This window comes from Dendrobates tinctorius, unplaced genomic scaffold (genome assembly GCF_039654945.1).
Source record: "Dendrobates tinctorius isolate UK_male_01 unplaced genomic scaffold, ASM3965494v1 ptg000082l, whole genome shotgun sequence".
Classification (NCBI taxonomy): Eukaryota; Metazoa; Chordata; class Amphibia; order Anura; family Dendrobatidae; genus Dendrobates; species Dendrobates tinctorius.
This window is the reverse complement of record NW_027361750.1, coordinates 6,298,926-6,318,369: the sequence shown is the minus strand read 5'-3', so window position 1 is coordinate 6,318,369 and position 19,444 is coordinate 6,298,926. Positions and strand designations below refer to the sequence as shown.

The window sequence follows — 19,444 nt, the reverse complement described above, 5'->3', positions numbered from 1 at the left end:
CAGACTACTACAGGGATTCCCTAGCGAGGAGACTTATTTAATTGTTTTAAAGGTTGGGAGCAATTTTTGGGGAGCACTATACTCTGGAGAATGATATATGGGGCCCACCATACACTGGAGCATTCCAAAGGTGGACATCAGACACTGGAGCAGCATTTACAGGGCCCATTATACACTGGAGCATTAAAAATAGGGCCCATTGTATATGGAGCATTATTTGGGCCCATAAGACAGTGGAGCCTCATCCATGGGGACCAACATATACTGTACCATTATGTGGAGCTCATCATATACTGTATCGAACATTATATGGGACCAATGATTCTGCATGGATAAATATATGGGCCTCATTACTCTGTATAGCGCACTATGCTGTGGCCATAATACTGTATGGAGTAATATACTGTCCGTTTTTGGAGCTTTTGGAGAATTTAAAATGGATATCAGTCATGTGATGTAAGAATTGAAGTATTTTCATTGTACTATACCGCTATTTCTCTGCCGTATCAAATTATCATGAATTGTGTCATGTGTTAAAGGAGCCCAGTGACACTCTTTGGCCCTGGACCCACGAAAATCTGGAGCCAGCCCTACCCCCCACAACTTTAGCCAAATAACCCCCAGTTTTCAATGCCTATTATTATAAAGTAAACTAAGGTTGACAAGCTTAATTTACTTTATAATAGTATATAGTATAATATAATAAGAATTGATTTTTTTTGCATTAAAATGGGCACTGTAGGTGTGTTTCCTGTCCTCCACTCACTGCCGACTTTTCTTCCCCATTGACTTGCATTGGGTTTCGGGTTTCAATCGGCCTTTGACTTTTCACAATAATCGGCTGATTGCGTTTGACCCGACTTTTGCGAAAGTCGGGTTTAATGAAACCCGACTCGACCCGAAAAAAGGCAAAGTCGCTCATCTCTGCTAATCACCCATCTTTTTCCCCCATTATAACTAACTAAATAAACATACGAGGGGTGATCCAAAAGTAATGATAATCGGTTATTTCTATTGCACACAGAAATTAAAATAAAATGTTTTCTTCTCTCTTAGGTACCCACTAGTCCAGGAAAAAAAAATCACTTAAATAGGCCACGATTCCCGGGAGCTACATTCATTTGATTATGAACTGCCAAGGAGTGAACATCAAATTGGAAAAAAACGAGCTCAGAGCTGTCATCAAATACCTCTGCTTGAAAAAAATGTCTACCAATGACACACAGCGACTTGGTGGAAACATTGGGGGACTCTTCTCCTCCATATTCCACAGTTGCACGCTGGGCCAAGGAATTTAAGCTGGGAAGAACATCGACGGAAGATGAACATCGCGAAGGACGCCCATCCACGTCCCTCAATGAAGAAAACGTGAAAAAAGTTGAAGTTGTGTTGGCAGATCGAAGAGTGACTATCAGGCATGCAGCTGAGGTCACAGGGATCTCATATGGCAGTATTCAAAGATTCCTTGCAAAAGAATTGCATATGAGAAAGGTCTCTGCACGTTGGGTGCCAAAAATGTTAACCGACGAGCAAAAGAAGAAACGAGTTGACATTTCAATAGCAAATCTCGAAAAGTTCCAAGCAGACAAGGAGAATTTTTTGTCACATTTTTTGACCATGGATGAGACCTGGATCCACCACTTTGATCCCGAAACTAAACAACAATCGATGACATGGAAATGAGCCGACAAACCGACGCCGAAGAAATTCAAAGTGTCAAGCTCAGCAGGGAAGGTTATGGCGTCCGTTTTTTGGGACGCTGAAGGAATTATTATGGTGGACTATTTGGAGAAGGGAGCCACTATTACGGGCTCCTACTATGCAGAACAAATAAGAAGATTGCGGGAGGCTATCAAGGAGAAAAGACGCGGCAAACTGCGGGCTGGAGTGCTGTTTCACCAAGATAACGCACCGGCTCACAAAGCTGCAGTTGCCATGGCTACCATTCAAGAAGCGGGCTTTGAACTGGTGGAACACGCCCCCTATTTGCCAGATCTAGCCCCCAGTGACTTCTTTCTCTTTCCTTGGCTCAAGGAACACCTCCGGGGCAAGAAATTTGACGACAATAGTGACGTGATAACCGCTGTTGGGGAGTTTTTTGAGGGTCAAGATCAAGAATTTTTTTCGAAGGGAATTCTAAGTTTAGAAAAGACATGGACTAAATGTATAGACTTGTTAGGAGATTATGTAGAAAAATAAAAAAAATTTCTGACTATATTTATTGTGTTTATTATTGATTATCATTACTTTTGGATCGCCCCTCGTATTTGTGTTTGTCATGTCCATTAAAGTCTGGTCTGAAAAAATATAAAATTTATTTAAAAAAAAAAAAAAATATAAAAATATAACAATTTGGTGTTTCTGTAATTTTACTGAGCTAATACTAATTATTCTTGATTGCTCTGCGGCTTCATTCAGGATATATAGATGACAGTTTCTAGTAATTAAGTGAAACTCTGTACTAGAATATAAACCACCCAAAGCCTCACTGCTTTTAAAACAGATTTACTGAAGTATGTTTTGATCAAAGCCAAGACTATTGATTAAATGATCAGCGATAACAGACATTGCCAAAAATTGCATTAGTGGTGTATCCATTACAATAAGTGCTGATGTCAGCGGGATGTTCTTTTCCAAAGATTCTGAACCAGTTTTATAATGTAAATCACTAAAATGTCCAATTAAGTTGCCATGGATATAGGAAACTCCACATGCAGAACTGTTTTGAGGTTAAAGTTAATTGGATGCTAAATGACTGTTTGAAATGTTAAAAATCGATTTTCTTGAGGTTTTCCAGTAGCTTTATATTAGATATTTCAGTCAAATATTTTTTTTTATTTAAAGCAAAGTCAACCAGTAGTAGTTATTACATTGGAGTTATTTAACCACTTAACGGCTGGGGGTATTTCAGTTTTTGAATTTCTGTTTTTTGCTCCCCTTCTTCCCACAGCCATAATTTTTTTATTATTTTGGTCAATATGGTCATATGGGGGCTTGTTTTTTGCGGGACAAGTTGTACTTTTGAACGATACCATTCATTTTTACATATCAAGTACTGGAAAACGGGAAATAAATTCAAAGTGCGGTGAAATTGCGAAAAAAGTGCAACTCCACAGTCGTTTTTTGTTTGTTTTTTTTACCATGTTAACTAAATGCTAAAACTGACCTGCCATTATGATTCTCCAGGTCATTACGAGTTCATAGACACCAAATATGTCTAGGTTCTTTTTTATTTAAGTGGTGAATTTTTTTTTCCAAATTTATAAAAAAAAATAGTGCCTTTTTCCGAGACTTGTAGCATCTCTGATCTGGGGCTGGGTGAGGGCTTATTTTTTGCGAGCCAAGCTAACGTTTTTATTAATACCATTTTGGTGCAGATATAATCTTTTGATTGCCTGTTATTGCATTTTATTGCAATGTAGCGGCAACTAAAAAGGTGTAATTCTGGCATTTTGAATTTTTTCTCATTACGCCGTTTACCAATCAGGTTAATTCTTTTTTATATTGATTGGGTGATTCTGACCGTGGCGATACCAAATATGTGTATATTTGATTTTTTTATTGTTTTATTTTGAACGGGGTGAAAGGAGGGTTATTTGAAGTTTCATATTTTTTTTATTTTTTTAATATTTTTTAAAACTTTTTTTTACTTTTTGCATGCCTCAATAGTCTCCACAGGAGAGTAGAAGCTGCAGTACTTCCATTGCCTCTGCTACACACTGGCAATGACAACTGTTATGAATAGGTCACCGAGGAGGATAGCAGGGATAGGCTAGGCCACGAGGAAACCAGAAAGGTTGGTAACTCAGTGGATTGCAGACCCCTAATCCTAACAACACAACTAGCAGTAGCAGTGGGGCGTACCCACGATGCTCTAGATGCCTCGGCACAGCCGGAGAACCAACTAAACTTAAAGCAAGAAGGGTGAAATCTAAACTGAGCAGACCCCAAAGGAATAGGTAGCCCCCAAACATATATTGTCGGTGAGACAAGATGAGGCACAAACACAGGCAGAAAATAGACAGAGCAAGAGATGGGGCCCAAACTGTCTAGATAGGATATGAAAGGAAAGACACTGTCTGCAATCACGCAAAAACCCTAAAAAATCCAACACGTTTGATGTACAAAAAACACTGAGGTCTCACGACCTCTCCCCCACTATATCAGCGTTCAGGTGTGAACTGGCAGCAAAGCCAAAGAGACTGATATAACAGGGAACTGAACAAACTGACACAAGCTGTAACATATGGAGTGGGGTCCAGCACTGCCCTAGCAGGGAGCACACTGAACCCTCACAGCAAAGCAGAAAGAGACAAAACCAGATCAGATGCAAAAGATTAGCAAATGAACAACTTAACTGAATAATGCAGGATCAGGCAGGAGACAGCAGATCTCAAAATGCACAGGAAGAAACAATCGCCAGCAGTAACTGAGGGAAGCCTGCTCACTTGTATCCTCCCAATCGGTAACCCCTGATTTCCAATCATCTTCGTCAGGTGGCAGACTTCTATCAATCCGTCCAACTCCACTACCTGCAGTAACCACCAGAGGGAGCCCGGACTCAGAAGTCAGATCAAGAGAAGTCACAACAGACCACCATAGAGGTCCGCTTCAGACCTCAGGTTGTCATGCTGACCCATTGGTGACCCGCAATCATGTGACAGGGTCTCCCAGAATAACTCCCATCATTGAGATCAGCGCGATCAGGACACAATGATGAGAGCTGCCTTCAGCAGCCAGCTGGTGCCAGGTAACAGAGCGAACTATACCCCTTGTTCCCAGGTGTCACATACCGGTGTCACGCTGATGACACACAGATGTCAGTGTGCACGTGTGCATCACACATTTTGTCTGTGCTGCATCAAGAAATGACATGTCTGCGGGTTTTTCACATGCACACCCAGTCCGTGTGAAAAACCTGACGTGCACAACCATTGAATACAATGAGTGTGTATATGTCCGTATTTGCGGTCCTTAAAAATGGACCGCATACGGACAATATCTACACTGCTATTGTCCCCTGCCATAATAATGCCACATCATACTGAATAGATGTTTCCCAGCTCCACAAAAATAATCCTTGTTCACCATTTTTGCACTTTTTTTTCCCATATATACTCTTGTCTCTTTAAGGCCTTAAACCAAGTCAACAACAGATGCCAAGCGAGGACTCATTTGGATAATAAATCGGAGAATGGTATTGTTTGATGAGAGTGTAATGGCATTACAAAATATTGTTTTGTGTCAAAAGTGAGCAGGTGTGCCTTTGATGTCAGTGCAGCCTTTTTGGACAGCGAACTCCTTACTTAGATGAAGCTGGCATGGCAATCTGGGAATTAATTATCAGCGGGGAGTTATTGTTGATCAGTTGATTGAATGTCTAACAAACCTGTTTTCTCATGACATCTGTTGCTTGCATGATGTACCGGGGAGGCAGTCCGTGACTCCGTGCGAGAATAAGTGCCTGTTCAAGGGTGACACTCAGAGTGCATCTGGAAGAGAAGGAAATAATAGATCATATCAGTCTGGGGCTGACACAGAAAATAATGATCATAGCAAAGAAAAGACATTAGGACACATCCAATCATTATATCTGTAACCGGAGGAATATAATTCTTGTCATATATATTTTGCATTAAACAAGAAGCCTCTTCCATAATAGAGTAATAGTTATGTAGTGGATGCTTACAAGCTGCTCCATAGCTTCATATGAAAACTGTCAATGCTCACACCAGTCTACAAACAAATCATACATATTATAAAAGTCAGTGTTTATTTCAGAGCTGTTCTAGGCCAATATGTCACCCACACAACTGGCAAAGGAATGCAACTCCAACTACCAAAAGGCATGCATCTGCATGCAATCTATTATTTCCTGGGCTGGAACAATTGGAAAGCCCTGACCTGAAGGGGAATGAGGTTGTCAATATTCACAATGCAATGGTCATTGTCATCTGGACTCTCCATATATTTACAAATTCAAGCAAGCACAAAACACATGACTTTAAATGTAAAAGATGAGGAGTGGGTGAAGGAGAAGAGAGTGGGGAAAAATGAATTAATTTTATTCACTTATATAGCGCCATCGTATTCTGCAGCACTTTACAGACTTCAGAACCACTGTCCCCATTGGGGCTCATAATCTATATTTCCTATCAGTATGTCAGATAAACAGGAAAATCCAAAGCAAAATGAGGAGAACATACAAACTCCTTGCAGATGTTGTTCTTGGTGGGATTTGAACCCAGGACCCCAGAGCTGGAAAATGGTGCTAACCACTGAGCCACCATGCTGCCGCATTGTAAATGTATTGGCAGTTGTGTAACTAAAATAATATAAAAATATCCAAATTTGAGAGTCCTCAGAGGTGGATACTTTTAATGGCTAACTAAACGGTATCAAGCACTGAGGACTCACAATTTTGAATATTTTCCTACTGTATCATGGTACAATTATATATTTTTCCTGCAAAAGAACATAAGCTCTGGAAAAAAATCCAGCTGTGGTTGATGTCATTACACCTGGTGATCTCCAGTAGTATTACACTCTTTTAGACTGGTTTCACATTTGCGTCTGTGTGGGCAGCGTTTTATCCGCAGCAATCCGAATGCATCATGTGTACCTATCTTTAACATGGTGTATGCAGGGACATGCATTTGCATCAGTTCGCATGCGTCGGCGAACGCAACATGTTGCTTTTTTTGAAGCTGCAAAAAAACGTCAAATATGCGCAGTCATGCGCATGCGGATAAGTGCGCAAAAAACGCATTGCTGTCTATGGAAACGCATGCGTGCTCAAGGACATGCGTACGCACATGCATTCAATACGCATGCATACTTTTAATGAGTTGCTCCAGGAAGTGATTTAACCACCTGCTAATTGGTAGCTCTAAAAAAGGACGTGTGGACACTGCAAGGCCATATCTTTTTGGACTCTGGATGATAGCACAAGACTGGCTATGTAAGTACAGAACCTTTCAAAATGTCCTTCTCTCTCACTGCTGTTTGTACTTTGTAGTAACTTTTTTTTGTTTTACTTTTAGACTTGTTGACTCTCCTGGTGCAGCGGTTTTCTCCTGGTGCAGCAGTTTTCTCCTGGTGCAGTGGTTTTCTCCTGGTTGTCTCCTGGTGCTGCTTTCTGTCCTGGTGAGGACAACACTGTCTATGTAAGTATAGAAGCTTTGAAAATGTCTGTCTCTCTCAATGCTTTTTCTGTTCCTTCCACTATGCACACTGAGTATGGTGGAAGGTAAAACTGACAAGGTGTCATATACTTGTAATAAATGCAGCAACACAGAAAAAAGATAAAATACCCTTTATTAAAAAATTATTAATGGGTGTACACATTAAACATAAAAGGCATCCCCAAAATTTATACATGGCATAATATCATGATAGGCTATGAAAAAATTTTTTTGTATATAAATAAGTGACAATGTGGTCTCCAAAATAGTTATATATAATATATGGTACTATTGGAAAATAATATATATGTGCCTAAATCAAGAGGCAGTAAACACCAGTGTGTGATACAAATTAATATGCAAAAAACAAAAATCACATTGTATAATGGGGAAAAGAAAATGTGAAAAAATTAATACCTTATGAGCCAAGGGTGGATGCCTGAGAACGGGATTAGGGGAGGCAATATCAGCAAACGTCTTGCTCAGTTAGAAACCCAGTGGATTTGGACACTGAATACTGTGTCTCCACTGGGTTTGAATGAGAATCTATCTTTCATTCCGTTTTTATAAAATAAAAATTAATTTTTTTGTACACTTTTAATAGTCTTTTTGCATTTATTTTAGATTTTTTGGTCGGCCCTCCTTGTCATGGATAGTTTACATCTGACAAAGAAGAAATGATGACAAGATTTGTCTGCAGATGCAGACACATATTATAATATGAATATGGATGGAATTCAGCATTTATATATATATTTTGATGTCACACATTTTTTCACTTTTTATTTGCACCTTGTATATTTTTTATTTTATATATTTTTTTCATTTTATTTATTATATAACATACCTGCGGTTATTTGTTATATTGTGCATATAATATACTTTGTCACTCAGATCATTTTTTCTATCACGTTATATCACGTTTTTTATCATTATTATTTTTCCATGCACATATTGTATATACAATACATATTGTATAAATGTCCTTATAAGCCGTATATATATGATGGTATTATGCTGGACTCTGCAGTCTTAGTGCAATAATTGCTGCACCTTTGTGTCTTCTATTATTCTCTGAGAGGCACTGGTGCGCATGCGCCGCCTCGGCGCCGGTGGTTCGCATGGTGATGGCGTCTCTTCATGCCCTGACACGCCGGACCCATCCGGAAGTGTTTGGTCATGTGACGCCGTGCGCCATGTGACTTCCGGGTCGCAGCGGCGGCGCATGCGCCGTCATGTGACCTGCCTGATTGAATCCACTATATATGGATGTGCTGGCCACTAATGTATCTACCCCCTGACGAAGGAGCTTTTCTTTTCTCCGAAACGCGCGTCGGGTCGCGTTCTCAGGCATCCACCCTTGGCTCATGAGGTATTAATTTTTTCACATTTTCTTTTCCCCATTATACAATGTGATTTTTGTTTTTTGCATATTAATTTGTATCACACACTGGTGTTTACTGCCTCTTGATTTAGGCACATATATATTATTTTCCAATAGTACCATATATTATATATAACTATTTTGGAGACCACATTGTCACTTATTTATATACAAAAAATTTTTTTCATAGCCTATCATGATATTATGCCATGTATAAATTTTGGGGATGCCTTTTATGTTTAATGTGTACACCCATTAATAATTTTTTAATAAAGGGTATTTTATCTTTTTTCTGTGTTGCTGCATTTATTACAAGTATATGACACCTTGTCAGTTTTACCTTCCACCATACTCAGTGTGCATAATGGTTTGTTACCGGATGGTCTGCCATCCATTGTCTCAGTGGGGCTGTTTGCATATTTAGTTTATATTATTATAATCAATCTTGTTATTAAATTAACATCAGACATCTTCCCCACTGCTTTAATATTTTTCTGTTCCTTGTAGACTGGTCGACTCACCTGGTGCTGCGGCTGTCTCTTGGTGCTGCCGTCGGTCCCTGGCCTGTACTTACTGCTGTGCTGTTGGACTTCTGCCTGTAATGTAAGTATTGGTGTCCATGGATTTTTTTTTTTTGTCTACATTGTTTTTGGATCTTAACAAGTTTAATTTTTCTTCTCTGTTCTTTTCTGAAGTGTTTTTTACCTAACTGTTGCCTGCTTTTCAAACAGGTCCTCAAGCGAAGAACTGACTTCTTCCCAGGATGGACTTGACAAAGTGTAATCACATTTACTATACTGATTGGAATGTATTGACTGGCAATACTACACGTGTTAAATCATCTAATTTCTTTACAGATACCAGCCACTGATGAAGAGCAGGAGCAGTCGAGTGGAGATGATTGTTCCCAGGGTCGTCGGGGTCATGTGTCTCAGAAGGAAAGACGGGGTGTAAGTAGTCTTTTCATCAGAGTTGTAATAAAATTTTATTTTCAGTTTTACTTAAAATTCTTTTTTCTATTTTATCTATAGGTTTCACAATGTGAAGAAGCCACACTGGATATTGACAGTGAGCAACTAATCCACCTTGTGCAAGAGAGAGTACCGTTGTGGGACACCCGTGACAGTTAGGACTCTGACAATGTGGTGGGAAGCGGCAACATCGCTGCTGGCTGATTGGGACCGTGCCACGCCACGTGCCAGAAATGATTTTGGTAAGTATTGCAATGTGGTCTGACGCGGCAGTGAACCTGTTAATGTATGTGCATTGTTTTACAATTAATTTTTTTTCTTTTTTTTTCCCTCTTCACAGTGAAGAGAATCAAAATCTGTTGGCTTTTGATTAAAGACGGCTTCAACAAGGTAATGAGAGAGGAGATTCGGGTTCGAAGTGGTGGTGCTCAAAGGTTCCAGAAACACAAATACCACAGAAACCTTGTATTTCTGAGGCCTGCGCTTGCTCAGCAAACGTAAGTATATATTTTTTTTATTATTTTTTTTATTTTCCTTTTAATAATGTTTTTTTTTTTTTTTTCCCCACACAGAACCTGGAGCAGCACAACACAACCTGGATTTTTTCACTGTTTTTCTTTTCTTTTCCGCACAGAACCTGGTAGAGCACAACACAACCTGCATCATCCTCTGAAGCGGCCCCAAATCTACCAGCCACTGAACAGATGCAGTTCCAATGATCCATCAGCGATGGAGCAACCTTGCAGGGTTCACTGGCTGGGGAACAGGCAGCCGGTCCATCAGGTTTTCCCCTCTCCCAGCCCTCTGCCGGTGCTTTTGCTGGATCTTTTCATCAGTGGCAGAGGGCCTGGGAGAGGTCAGGCATGCCCGAGTTTATGCACTTAAGCTCGGTCTTCCAGGATGGGATTAGGTTGATTGCTAACAGAGAGAAGAGTGGATTTAAGGATGTCAACAAACGCCTTGACCGCCTGGAAGCCGACCTTGAGAGACTGGCGCAACATTTTTTTTCTGCAATAGAGCGGAGCGTGTAGGAAAACCTTTTGTTTCAACTCCAGCTGAATGTCATGCAGGCCTGCCAGGCTGCTTACAGCCACACATTGCAGCAGCAGTCCCAGCAGCAGTTACAAAGCTACAATACACAGGCCGGAGGATATTACCAGCAGCCTATCTATTTTCCAACTCCCACAGCACCGAACTGTCCTCCACTACCACCGCCTCCAGTTCACAGATCCACCACGCTGCAGAGTTCATCACCCCTGCAGCCGGCATCATCCACCATGCTCCAGAGTCCAGCACCCCTGCAGCTATCACTATCCAAGATGCTGCCCAGTCCAGCACCCCTGCCAAGTCCAGCAACCCTGCCCAGTTCGGAACCCCTGCAGCCAGCAGTATCCACAATGCGGCCCAGTCCAGCACCATGCCAGATGACTGCTACAGAGGCCATCACTCCCACTCAGCTAAGAAAACAGAGGACAAAAAAAAATATTTCCACCAGAGCGAAAACCCTCGCCTACCAATTTATCACTACCATCTCTTGTCTTTGTCTGTACCTTCCAGTTTGACTATCGATTCCCATGATTGCACTTTGTCATCTATCCCCAATGTCTCCATTGCCACCCCTGATCAAATCCTTCAATTTGTTGCCCCTTCCGCTGTAGACCCTTCCCCTGTAACCCCTTCCTCATCAACTACCACCCAATCCTCACAGCTCCACACCCCCATTGTCCACTCCATCTCACCCTCATGTAAACCCTCACGCAAAACCCAATCATCCCGACCTTAACCTTTCTTTTTTGTTAAATTTTGTAAAATAAAACTTGTATTTTGTTTTCACTATATCTTGTTTTATTTGTATCTTTATGCGCCGCCGCCACAAACGCACACATGTGTATTGTATTTTTGAGGGAACTTGCAAGTTTTACTGGAGGTATTTTATTATTTAACTCAGCAAACATTAGAGGTAAATTTTAACATTTCATGTACATTTGTACATTTAAAAATAACAGGTACATTTTACTTAGCAGCTTAAATAATTTCTTCTTACCATGCCACACATCCATTATCTGAAGCAAAGAAAGCAGCAAACTTATCCCTCATCTGGGCAACTTCCACTGTGGTTCTCAGAGGTTGAAATTGGTAATCATGCAATGTAACAGGTTCCTCAGGTTGTAAGTTTGGTGGCTTGATAGAGCTGTGTGTCCTGCCTGGTGATGGATCCTTGGACACGTAGCAGCAAGTCATGGAAGCTCTGTTCTGAAATCCTTGTGTAGTCAAAAAACTTCTCCGGGTTTTGCCACAGCTCTGTGTATAAAGAGTGGTAGGCTCCACGGCTCTCTCGGAGTTTAAGGATGGTGTTTTGCAAATAGCAACGATGACGTCTTCTCCGTCTTTCTCTTCTTTGTTCTTGACAAGCAAAGGCAAAGGCATCAGCCAATATCAGTTGTAAATCCAGATCTTCATAGAAGCTGTTCATGTCAAGATCCATCTTGCAGCTAGATACAGCAGCCAAAGATGAGGATTTCATCAGTGCAGTGTGTCTATATATATATATAGAAATTCCATGAGACACACCTACTGGGTGTCTGATGTCAAGGAAAAGCTACTGCAAAACATTGGAAATTTCTAACACATGCGCATAAACAACGCAAACGCATTCAAACGCATGCAAACGCAGTGTTTTTTTGACGTCATGCGTAAGATGATGCGGATAAAAAACACTGCATAAACATACGTTTGCATGCGTTTTTGCATGCATTTGTGCATGCAGATGATACGTTGTGCATAGAAACGCTAATGTGAACCTAGCCTTATCTATGCATAAACCTAAAAAAAAATTCTACATAACCAATTAGTGGATATTGAAAGAAATAGGAACCTACAAAAAATATAATAGTAAAGGAATAATTATATATTCAATTTTATTAACATATGAGACTTAATCGAAACAATATTACAAAAAGTGGGGAGTAGACCGTCAGCTTGGTGGTAATGCTGAGTCCCTTTCATTCTCAGATATTCTTACGCAGTCTCCTGAAGGCGATGCTGGCTTTGGCAATTCTATTGTTGACCTCAACGTCTATGGTCACTACGCGGGAGAGTGTTCTGCTTTGAGGTTGCGCGCCTTCACCGTAATGCGTGGCTGCTGGAATGGTTTTCCTGAAGCAGGTTGGTACATAACTTTGGTCTTTCTAGTATTGATAACGAGACTGAAGTTGTCGCAAGCTTGTGAAACAGTCCATTCCATGCTGCATTTGCTGCTCTGAGCTGGCATTGAGTGTGCAGTCATCAGCAAACAAGAAGTCACGGATAACAGTCTTATGAACCTTTGCAACAGTCTTCAGGCATCTGGGGTTGAATAGCTTGCAGTCCTGTACCTGACATTGATTCTGTCTTCACAGTTGATAAAGGCATCTATCAACATGGCAGAAAATAGCATACTGAACAAGGTCGGGGCTTTTGTAACTGGGAAGGCTTACGATTCGTCTCCATCATTCAGGACCATCACCATCATTCCATCATGGAGCTGCCAGATAATTGTGATGAGCTTGCTCGAGAAGTCAAACTTTGCCATGATTTTGCACAGGCCGTCTCTGCTGTGTTGGAAGCCTTATTCAAGTCGACAAAGGTCATGAAATGGTCACTATGTTGCACTTTTCACTTTTCTTGGAGTTAACCCACCACGAAGACCATATTTGCCTTCTTACATTCAGCACAGAAGCCTCACTGGCTTTCGGGTAGTAAACCTTGCTCAATGGTGGTGGAGGAGGTGGTTGAGCAAGAAGCAAGCCAGAATATTCCCAGCAGTGGACAGAAGAGAGATGCCTCAATGGTTGTTGCAAGATTGGCGGTTGCCTTTTTTCTGGTAGATGTGGATTATACTGGCATCTACAGTATCATCTGTTGCAGAACCTGTTCATTTTTTCTTACATGGACTGCAATAGGTTAGTCATCATTTGTATCAGGACATTGTTTACTGGCACTGTCATAGCAGAGTTATTTTACTGCCTTCTTGACTTTATCTTTACTGGGAAGAACATCGAGGTCCTTGTTGATTTTTTCCTGGGGCAGGCGAGCAATGGCCTCGTAGTTTTTAATGGTAGCGTCATTAAAATGAATCTGTCACCTCCCCCAGAATGTATATAATCTATTAATATGGGCATACAGGTAATAGAAATCTTAAACTACTCTTACCTGTATGCCTTATAATAATGGCTTTCAATTGATGTTGAGAAATGTTATATTCTGTCTGTGTGCTAATGATTTCTCCAGGTTTTTGGGCGTGCGGTGCCTGGAAGATATCCTTGCCTCCTGTCTTCATTGTAATACTACCCCCTTCCAATGCACATCAGTTATGGCCCCACAATCTCGTCTATGGACACTGCATTCAGGGATCTTCTGCACAGGCACTGGTGAGTAACTGTGACCTCCGGTGTGCGCGCCGATAAGGTGCTCTCCCCACTTCCTCCCTGCATAGTCATCACTAGGAACCAAGTCTACATGGCGATGACTATGCAGGAGGAAGTGGGAAAAGCATCTTATTTGCGTGCTGTCATGGTATGCCTAGGTTACTTTAGGCTAAAACCCAGGGACCCCTGCAGTGTCCCTCAGACTAGGGAAAACCCTGTCTGTCCCTCAACCCAGGGTTTACACTGAAGGTGTGCCTGTCTGGGCCTCCACCCTGTCCCTGTCTCCTGTCCAGCCCTAAGCTGAACCCACCACCCTCCACCCGGTGAGGGGACCAGACACCAGACCCCACAAATACGTATGGACAGGGGTAAAAGAAACACCACACCGTTAATACACAAGGGAATACAATAATGTGCAAGGGCAACCAAATATATATATATAACAGATTGGAGAAAGAACAACTGAGAGATATACTGCACCAGATATCAGACGCTCCAAAACCACCACTGCTGACCGGTATTGCTAGCACTAGGCAAAAGCTATAGTCGGCGACGCCCATAGTCAGGATGGACTATTTAAAGACCAAGGGCGTGGCCCAGCCCTCAGCCAGCATGACAACCTGGTTAACCCTATCCCGACTGGAACAGAATACCCAACAAAGTCCCTGAGCATACTGTAGTGGAATAGGGTATTACCGCTGTCTGCCGGACACCCTGGTGTGAACAGTGTCCGACATGACAATACTGTAGTGGAATAGGGTATTACCGCTGTCTGCCGGACACCCTGGTGTGAACAGTGTCCGACATGACAGTACCCCGCCTTCTACGAGGGACCTCCGGAACCTCACCATGTCGAGGACCTGGCTTGTCCGGATGGCGACGATGGAACATAGTAACCAGTCGATCAGCATGAATGTCTGAGGCCGGCACCCATGTCCTCTCCTCAGGACCATAGCCACGCCAGTGGACCAGGTACTGTAGAGTGCGACGCACAACCCTAGAGTCCACCACTTTGGACACCTCAAATTCCAATGCGCCATCCACCAAGACGGGAGGTGGTGGCCCGGGAGAACCATCCACCAAACCCACGACCTTTTTTAGCAATGCTTTGTGAAACACATTATGAATCTTATACACAGCCGGCAACTCCAAACGAAATGCCACGGGGTTGATCACTGCGGAGATCCTAAATGGGCCAATGAACCTGGGACCCAACTTAAGCGATGGTATCTTGAGCTTGATGTTCCTTGTAGATAACCACACCCAATCACCCACACACAGGTCCGGACCTGGCACACGTCTGCAGTCAGCCACCCGTTTGTACCTGGAACCCACCTTCAACAAGCGCTGCTTGACTCTCCTCCAAACAGATGACAATTGAGCTCCCAACTGGTCCTCCTCAGGGACGCCAACCGAGCACCCCTGGCGCAAGGTACAAAATTGAGGATGTTGACCATACACATAAAAAAAAGGAGATTCCCCAGACGATTCCTGGCAATGGTTGTTTATTGCGAATTCTGCCAGAGGAAGAAACGCTGACCACTCTTCCTGATTGTCGGAAACAAAGCAGCGCAAGTATTGCTCCAGGTTTTTGTTCATCCGCTCAGTCTGCCCATTCGACTGAGGGTGGAAAGCCGATGAATGAGATAATTTGATCCCAAGGCGAGAACAAAAAGCTCTCCAAAACTTTGCCACAAACTGCGTACCTCGATCAGACACAATGTCAGACGGGACACCATGAAGTCTGACCACCTCGCGAATAAATATCTGAGCAAGAGTCTTAGCATTGGGCAAAGATGGTAAAGCAACGAAATGTGACATTTTGGAGAACCTATCAACAATTACCAAAATGACTGAGTTCCCCGCCGAGGCAGGCAAGTCAGTAATAAAATCCATGGAAATCTCAGTCCATGGCTTACTGGGCACCCCGAGAGGCTGCAACCTACCAGCGGGACGGGAACGAGGAGTCTTGGCCCGTGCGCACGTGGTACAGGCAGACACATATGAGGCCACATCCAGCCGGATTTTAGGCCACCAAAAACGACGCGATACCAGTTCCAGAGTGCTCTTAACCCCTGGATGACCTGCCAGTACCGTGTCGTGATGTTCGCCTAACACTCTAGAGCGTAGATGTAGTGGCACAAAAGATTTATTAGCAGGCAACCCCGGCGGTACCTCCTCTTGAGCCTCCGCAATCTCTGCCTCAATTTCTGTCGTGATGGCAGATACCACCACACCCTTTTGGAGAATAGGCACCGGCTCTTCACATAACTCTCCACCAGGAAAACACCTGGATAAAGCGTCTGACTTAATATTCTTCGAACCAGGTCGATAGGTAACAATGAAGTTGAACCGGGTGAAGAATAATGCCCAGCTAGCCTGTCTGGAGGACAGGCGCTTAGCAGATTCTAAATAAAGCAAATTCTTATGGTCGGTTATCACAGTAATCTGATGAACAGCCCCCTCCAAGAAGTGTCGCCACTCCTCAAATGCCAATTTGATGGCCAACAATTCCCTGTTGCCAATATCATAATTACGCTCCGCAGGTGACAGCTTCTTGGAGAAGTAGGCACACGGATGCAACTTGGCCCAAGATGGGCCCTGAGACAGTACAGCCCCCACTCCAACCTCCGACGCATCCACCTCCACGACAAACGGTAAGGAGACATCAGGCTGCACCAGAATGGGCGCTGAGGCAAAACTATTCTTGAGGAATTCAAACGCCTGTACCGCAGGCTCAGACCAGTCAGAAAAGTCGGTACCCTTCTTAGTCATGTCAGTAAGTGTTTTGGCAATCATAGAGAAATTCTTAATAAATTTCCTATAGTAATTGGAGAAGCCAAGAAATCGCTGAAGCGCCTTAAGATTATCAGGCCGATCCCAATGTAGTACCGCCTGCACCTTTGCGGTGTCCATCTTAAACCCTGAGGCAGAGATTATATAACCCAAGAACGGTAGCTCCTGTACGACAAACACACATTTTTCAAGCTTGACATAGAGCCTGTTCTCTCTGAGCAACTGCAGGACCTGTCTAACATGCTCTATATGTGTATCACGGTCGCGAGAGAAAATGAGGATGTCGTCTAGATAAATTATAACAAATCTCCCCAACAAATGAGAGAAGACATCATTTATGAAATGTTGAAAGACCGCCGGTGCCATAGTCAACCCAAACGGCATTACCAAACTCTCAAAGTGACCCTCAGGGGTATTGAATGCCGTCTTCCACTCATCCCCCTGACGGACTCTTATAAGATTGTACGCCCCCCTGAGGTCCAGTTTGGAGAACCACTTGGCACCAACCACTTGGTTGAACAAATCGGGTATAAGTGGCATAGCGTAAGGATCACGAACCGTAATCTGGTTGAGTTCTCTGAAATCCAGACACGGGCGTAAACCGCCATCCTTCTTTTTAACAAAGAAGAAGCCAGCAGCCAGAGGAGAAGAGGAAGGTCTAATATGACCCTTGCTCAGACTATCCGCAATGTACTCCTTGATAGCTAGCCTCTCGGGCCCTGAGAAATTAAACATTCTAGCTTTAGGTAACTTGGCCCCTGGTTTCAACCTAATAGCACAGTCATAGGGGCGATGCGGTGGTAGTTCTGAACAACCTTTCTCAGAAAATACATCCGCATAGTCCAGCAACGGCTCCGGGATACTGGGAGTCAAAGCAGAAATACATGTAGCCAGGCACCTCTCCTGACACTCCCTGCTCCACTGAATTATGTCCTGGGTCTTCCAATCAATAACAAGATTATGCATTGACAACCATGGAAAGCCCAGAACCATCTGAGCCGGTAAGTTACTAAGCACCTTACAATGTGGAGTTGTATATCCAACACACACTCTGTGATCTCCCCTTGAGACAACGGGGAAGCATTGATGGTAACCACCCGGATGGGGTTCGGCAAATTCTCCACCGGAAATCCCGCTGTATGCGCGAACTTCTCATCAATGAGATTGGCAGCTGAGCCACTATCAACAAACACTGTAATAGAGAGCATTTGCCCCCCAAGTGCTACCCTAGCAGGGAGCATACACTGGGAAACCATGACGGAGGATACACAAAGGCTCAGACAAGACTCCTCCAAACACTCTGAGCCTATCAGTTTTCCGCCGGCGCGCCCTTCTTAGGTACCAGGGGGCAAGCGTTAATAAAATGTCCTCCTTTGCCACAAAAAAAACAAACCCCCTGCCTTCTGTGCCAAGGACGTTTAGGCTTGTTACTCGGTGACTGTGCTATACCAGCGATCTGCATGGGTTCCACGGATTCACCCAAGGCAACCTCACCTACAACTCCCCCACCTCCCGGAGGCAACGAAACCAGCGCCCCCTGATGGAGACGGCGGTCTATGCGTACTACAAGTGCCATCGCAGCCTCCAGAGAGGCGGGAGTCTCGTACATTAGGAGAGTCTGTTTAACCCTTCCAGAAACCCCATGCAAAAATTGACTTCTAAGCGCAGGGTCATTCCACTGCGTGTCCACCGCCCAGCGCCGGAATTCCGTGCAGTAATCCTCAGCTGGTCGCTCACCCTGTAGTAGTGAGCGTATCTTAGACTCTGCTCAGTTTAATCTATCCGGATCGTCATAGATCAAACCCAGAGCAGAGAAAAAAAAATCTACAGACTCAAATGCCGGTGAGTCAGAAGGGAGTGAAAAGGCCCAAGCCTGTGGATCACCACTCAGCAAAGAAATCACCAAGCCCACGCGTTGAGCCTCATTACCTGAGGAATGTAGACGCATACGGAAATACAATTTGCATGATTCACGAAAAACCGTGAACTTACCACGATCACCAGCAAATCGTTCAGGAAGGGGAAACTTGGGTTCAGCCGCCCTGGCTGCAGCCTCAGCAGGTACCGCAGGAGCTGACAGGCCTTGTTGCTGGACCGCCCCCCTAAGTTCAGTGACCTGTATGGATAGAGCCTCCAGCTGCTTGGTTAGGGAAAGTATAGGATTCATAGTAAGTAACCCCTATATTCCCTATCTATACTTTTTTTTTTTTTTTTTTACTTTAGTGTTTGGGCCGACTATAATGTCATGGTATGCCTAGGTTACTTTAGGCTAAAACGCCGGGACCCCTGCAGTGTCCCTCAGACTAGGGAAAACCCTGTCTGTCCCTCAACCCAGGGTTTACACTGAAGGTGTGCCTGCCTGGGCCTCCACCCTGTCCCTGTCTCCTGTCCAGCCCTAAGCTGAACCCACCACCCTCCACCCGGTGAGGGGACCAGACACCAGACCCCACAAATACGTATGGACAGGGGTAAAAGAAACACCACACCGTTAATACACAAGGGAATACAATAATGTGCAAGGGCAACCAAATATATATATATAACAGATTGGAGAAAGAACAACTGAGAGATATACTGCACCAGATATCAGACGCTCCAAAACCACCACTGCTGACCGGTATTGCTAGCACTAGGCAAAAGCTATAGTCGGCGACGCCCATAGTCAGGATGGACTATTTAAAGACCAAGGGCGTGGCCCAGCCC

General features: G+C 43.4%; 1 protein-coding gene across 1 annotated transcript in view; it reads right to left on the bottom strand.

Moving 5' to 3' along the window:
* Positions 1-19,444, bottom strand: part of PREX2 (phosphatidylinositol-3,4,5-trisphosphate dependent Rac exchange factor 2) — a 597,424-nt gene that overhangs the window by 22,286 nt on the left and 555,694 nt on the right. Inside the window, exon 38 of the mRNA XM_073583857.1 lies at positions 5,390-5,492. Coding sequence (XP_073439958.1) covers positions 5,390-5,492 — 103 coding nt within the window. The remainder of the gene's footprint in view (positions 1-5,389; positions 5,493-19,444) is intronic.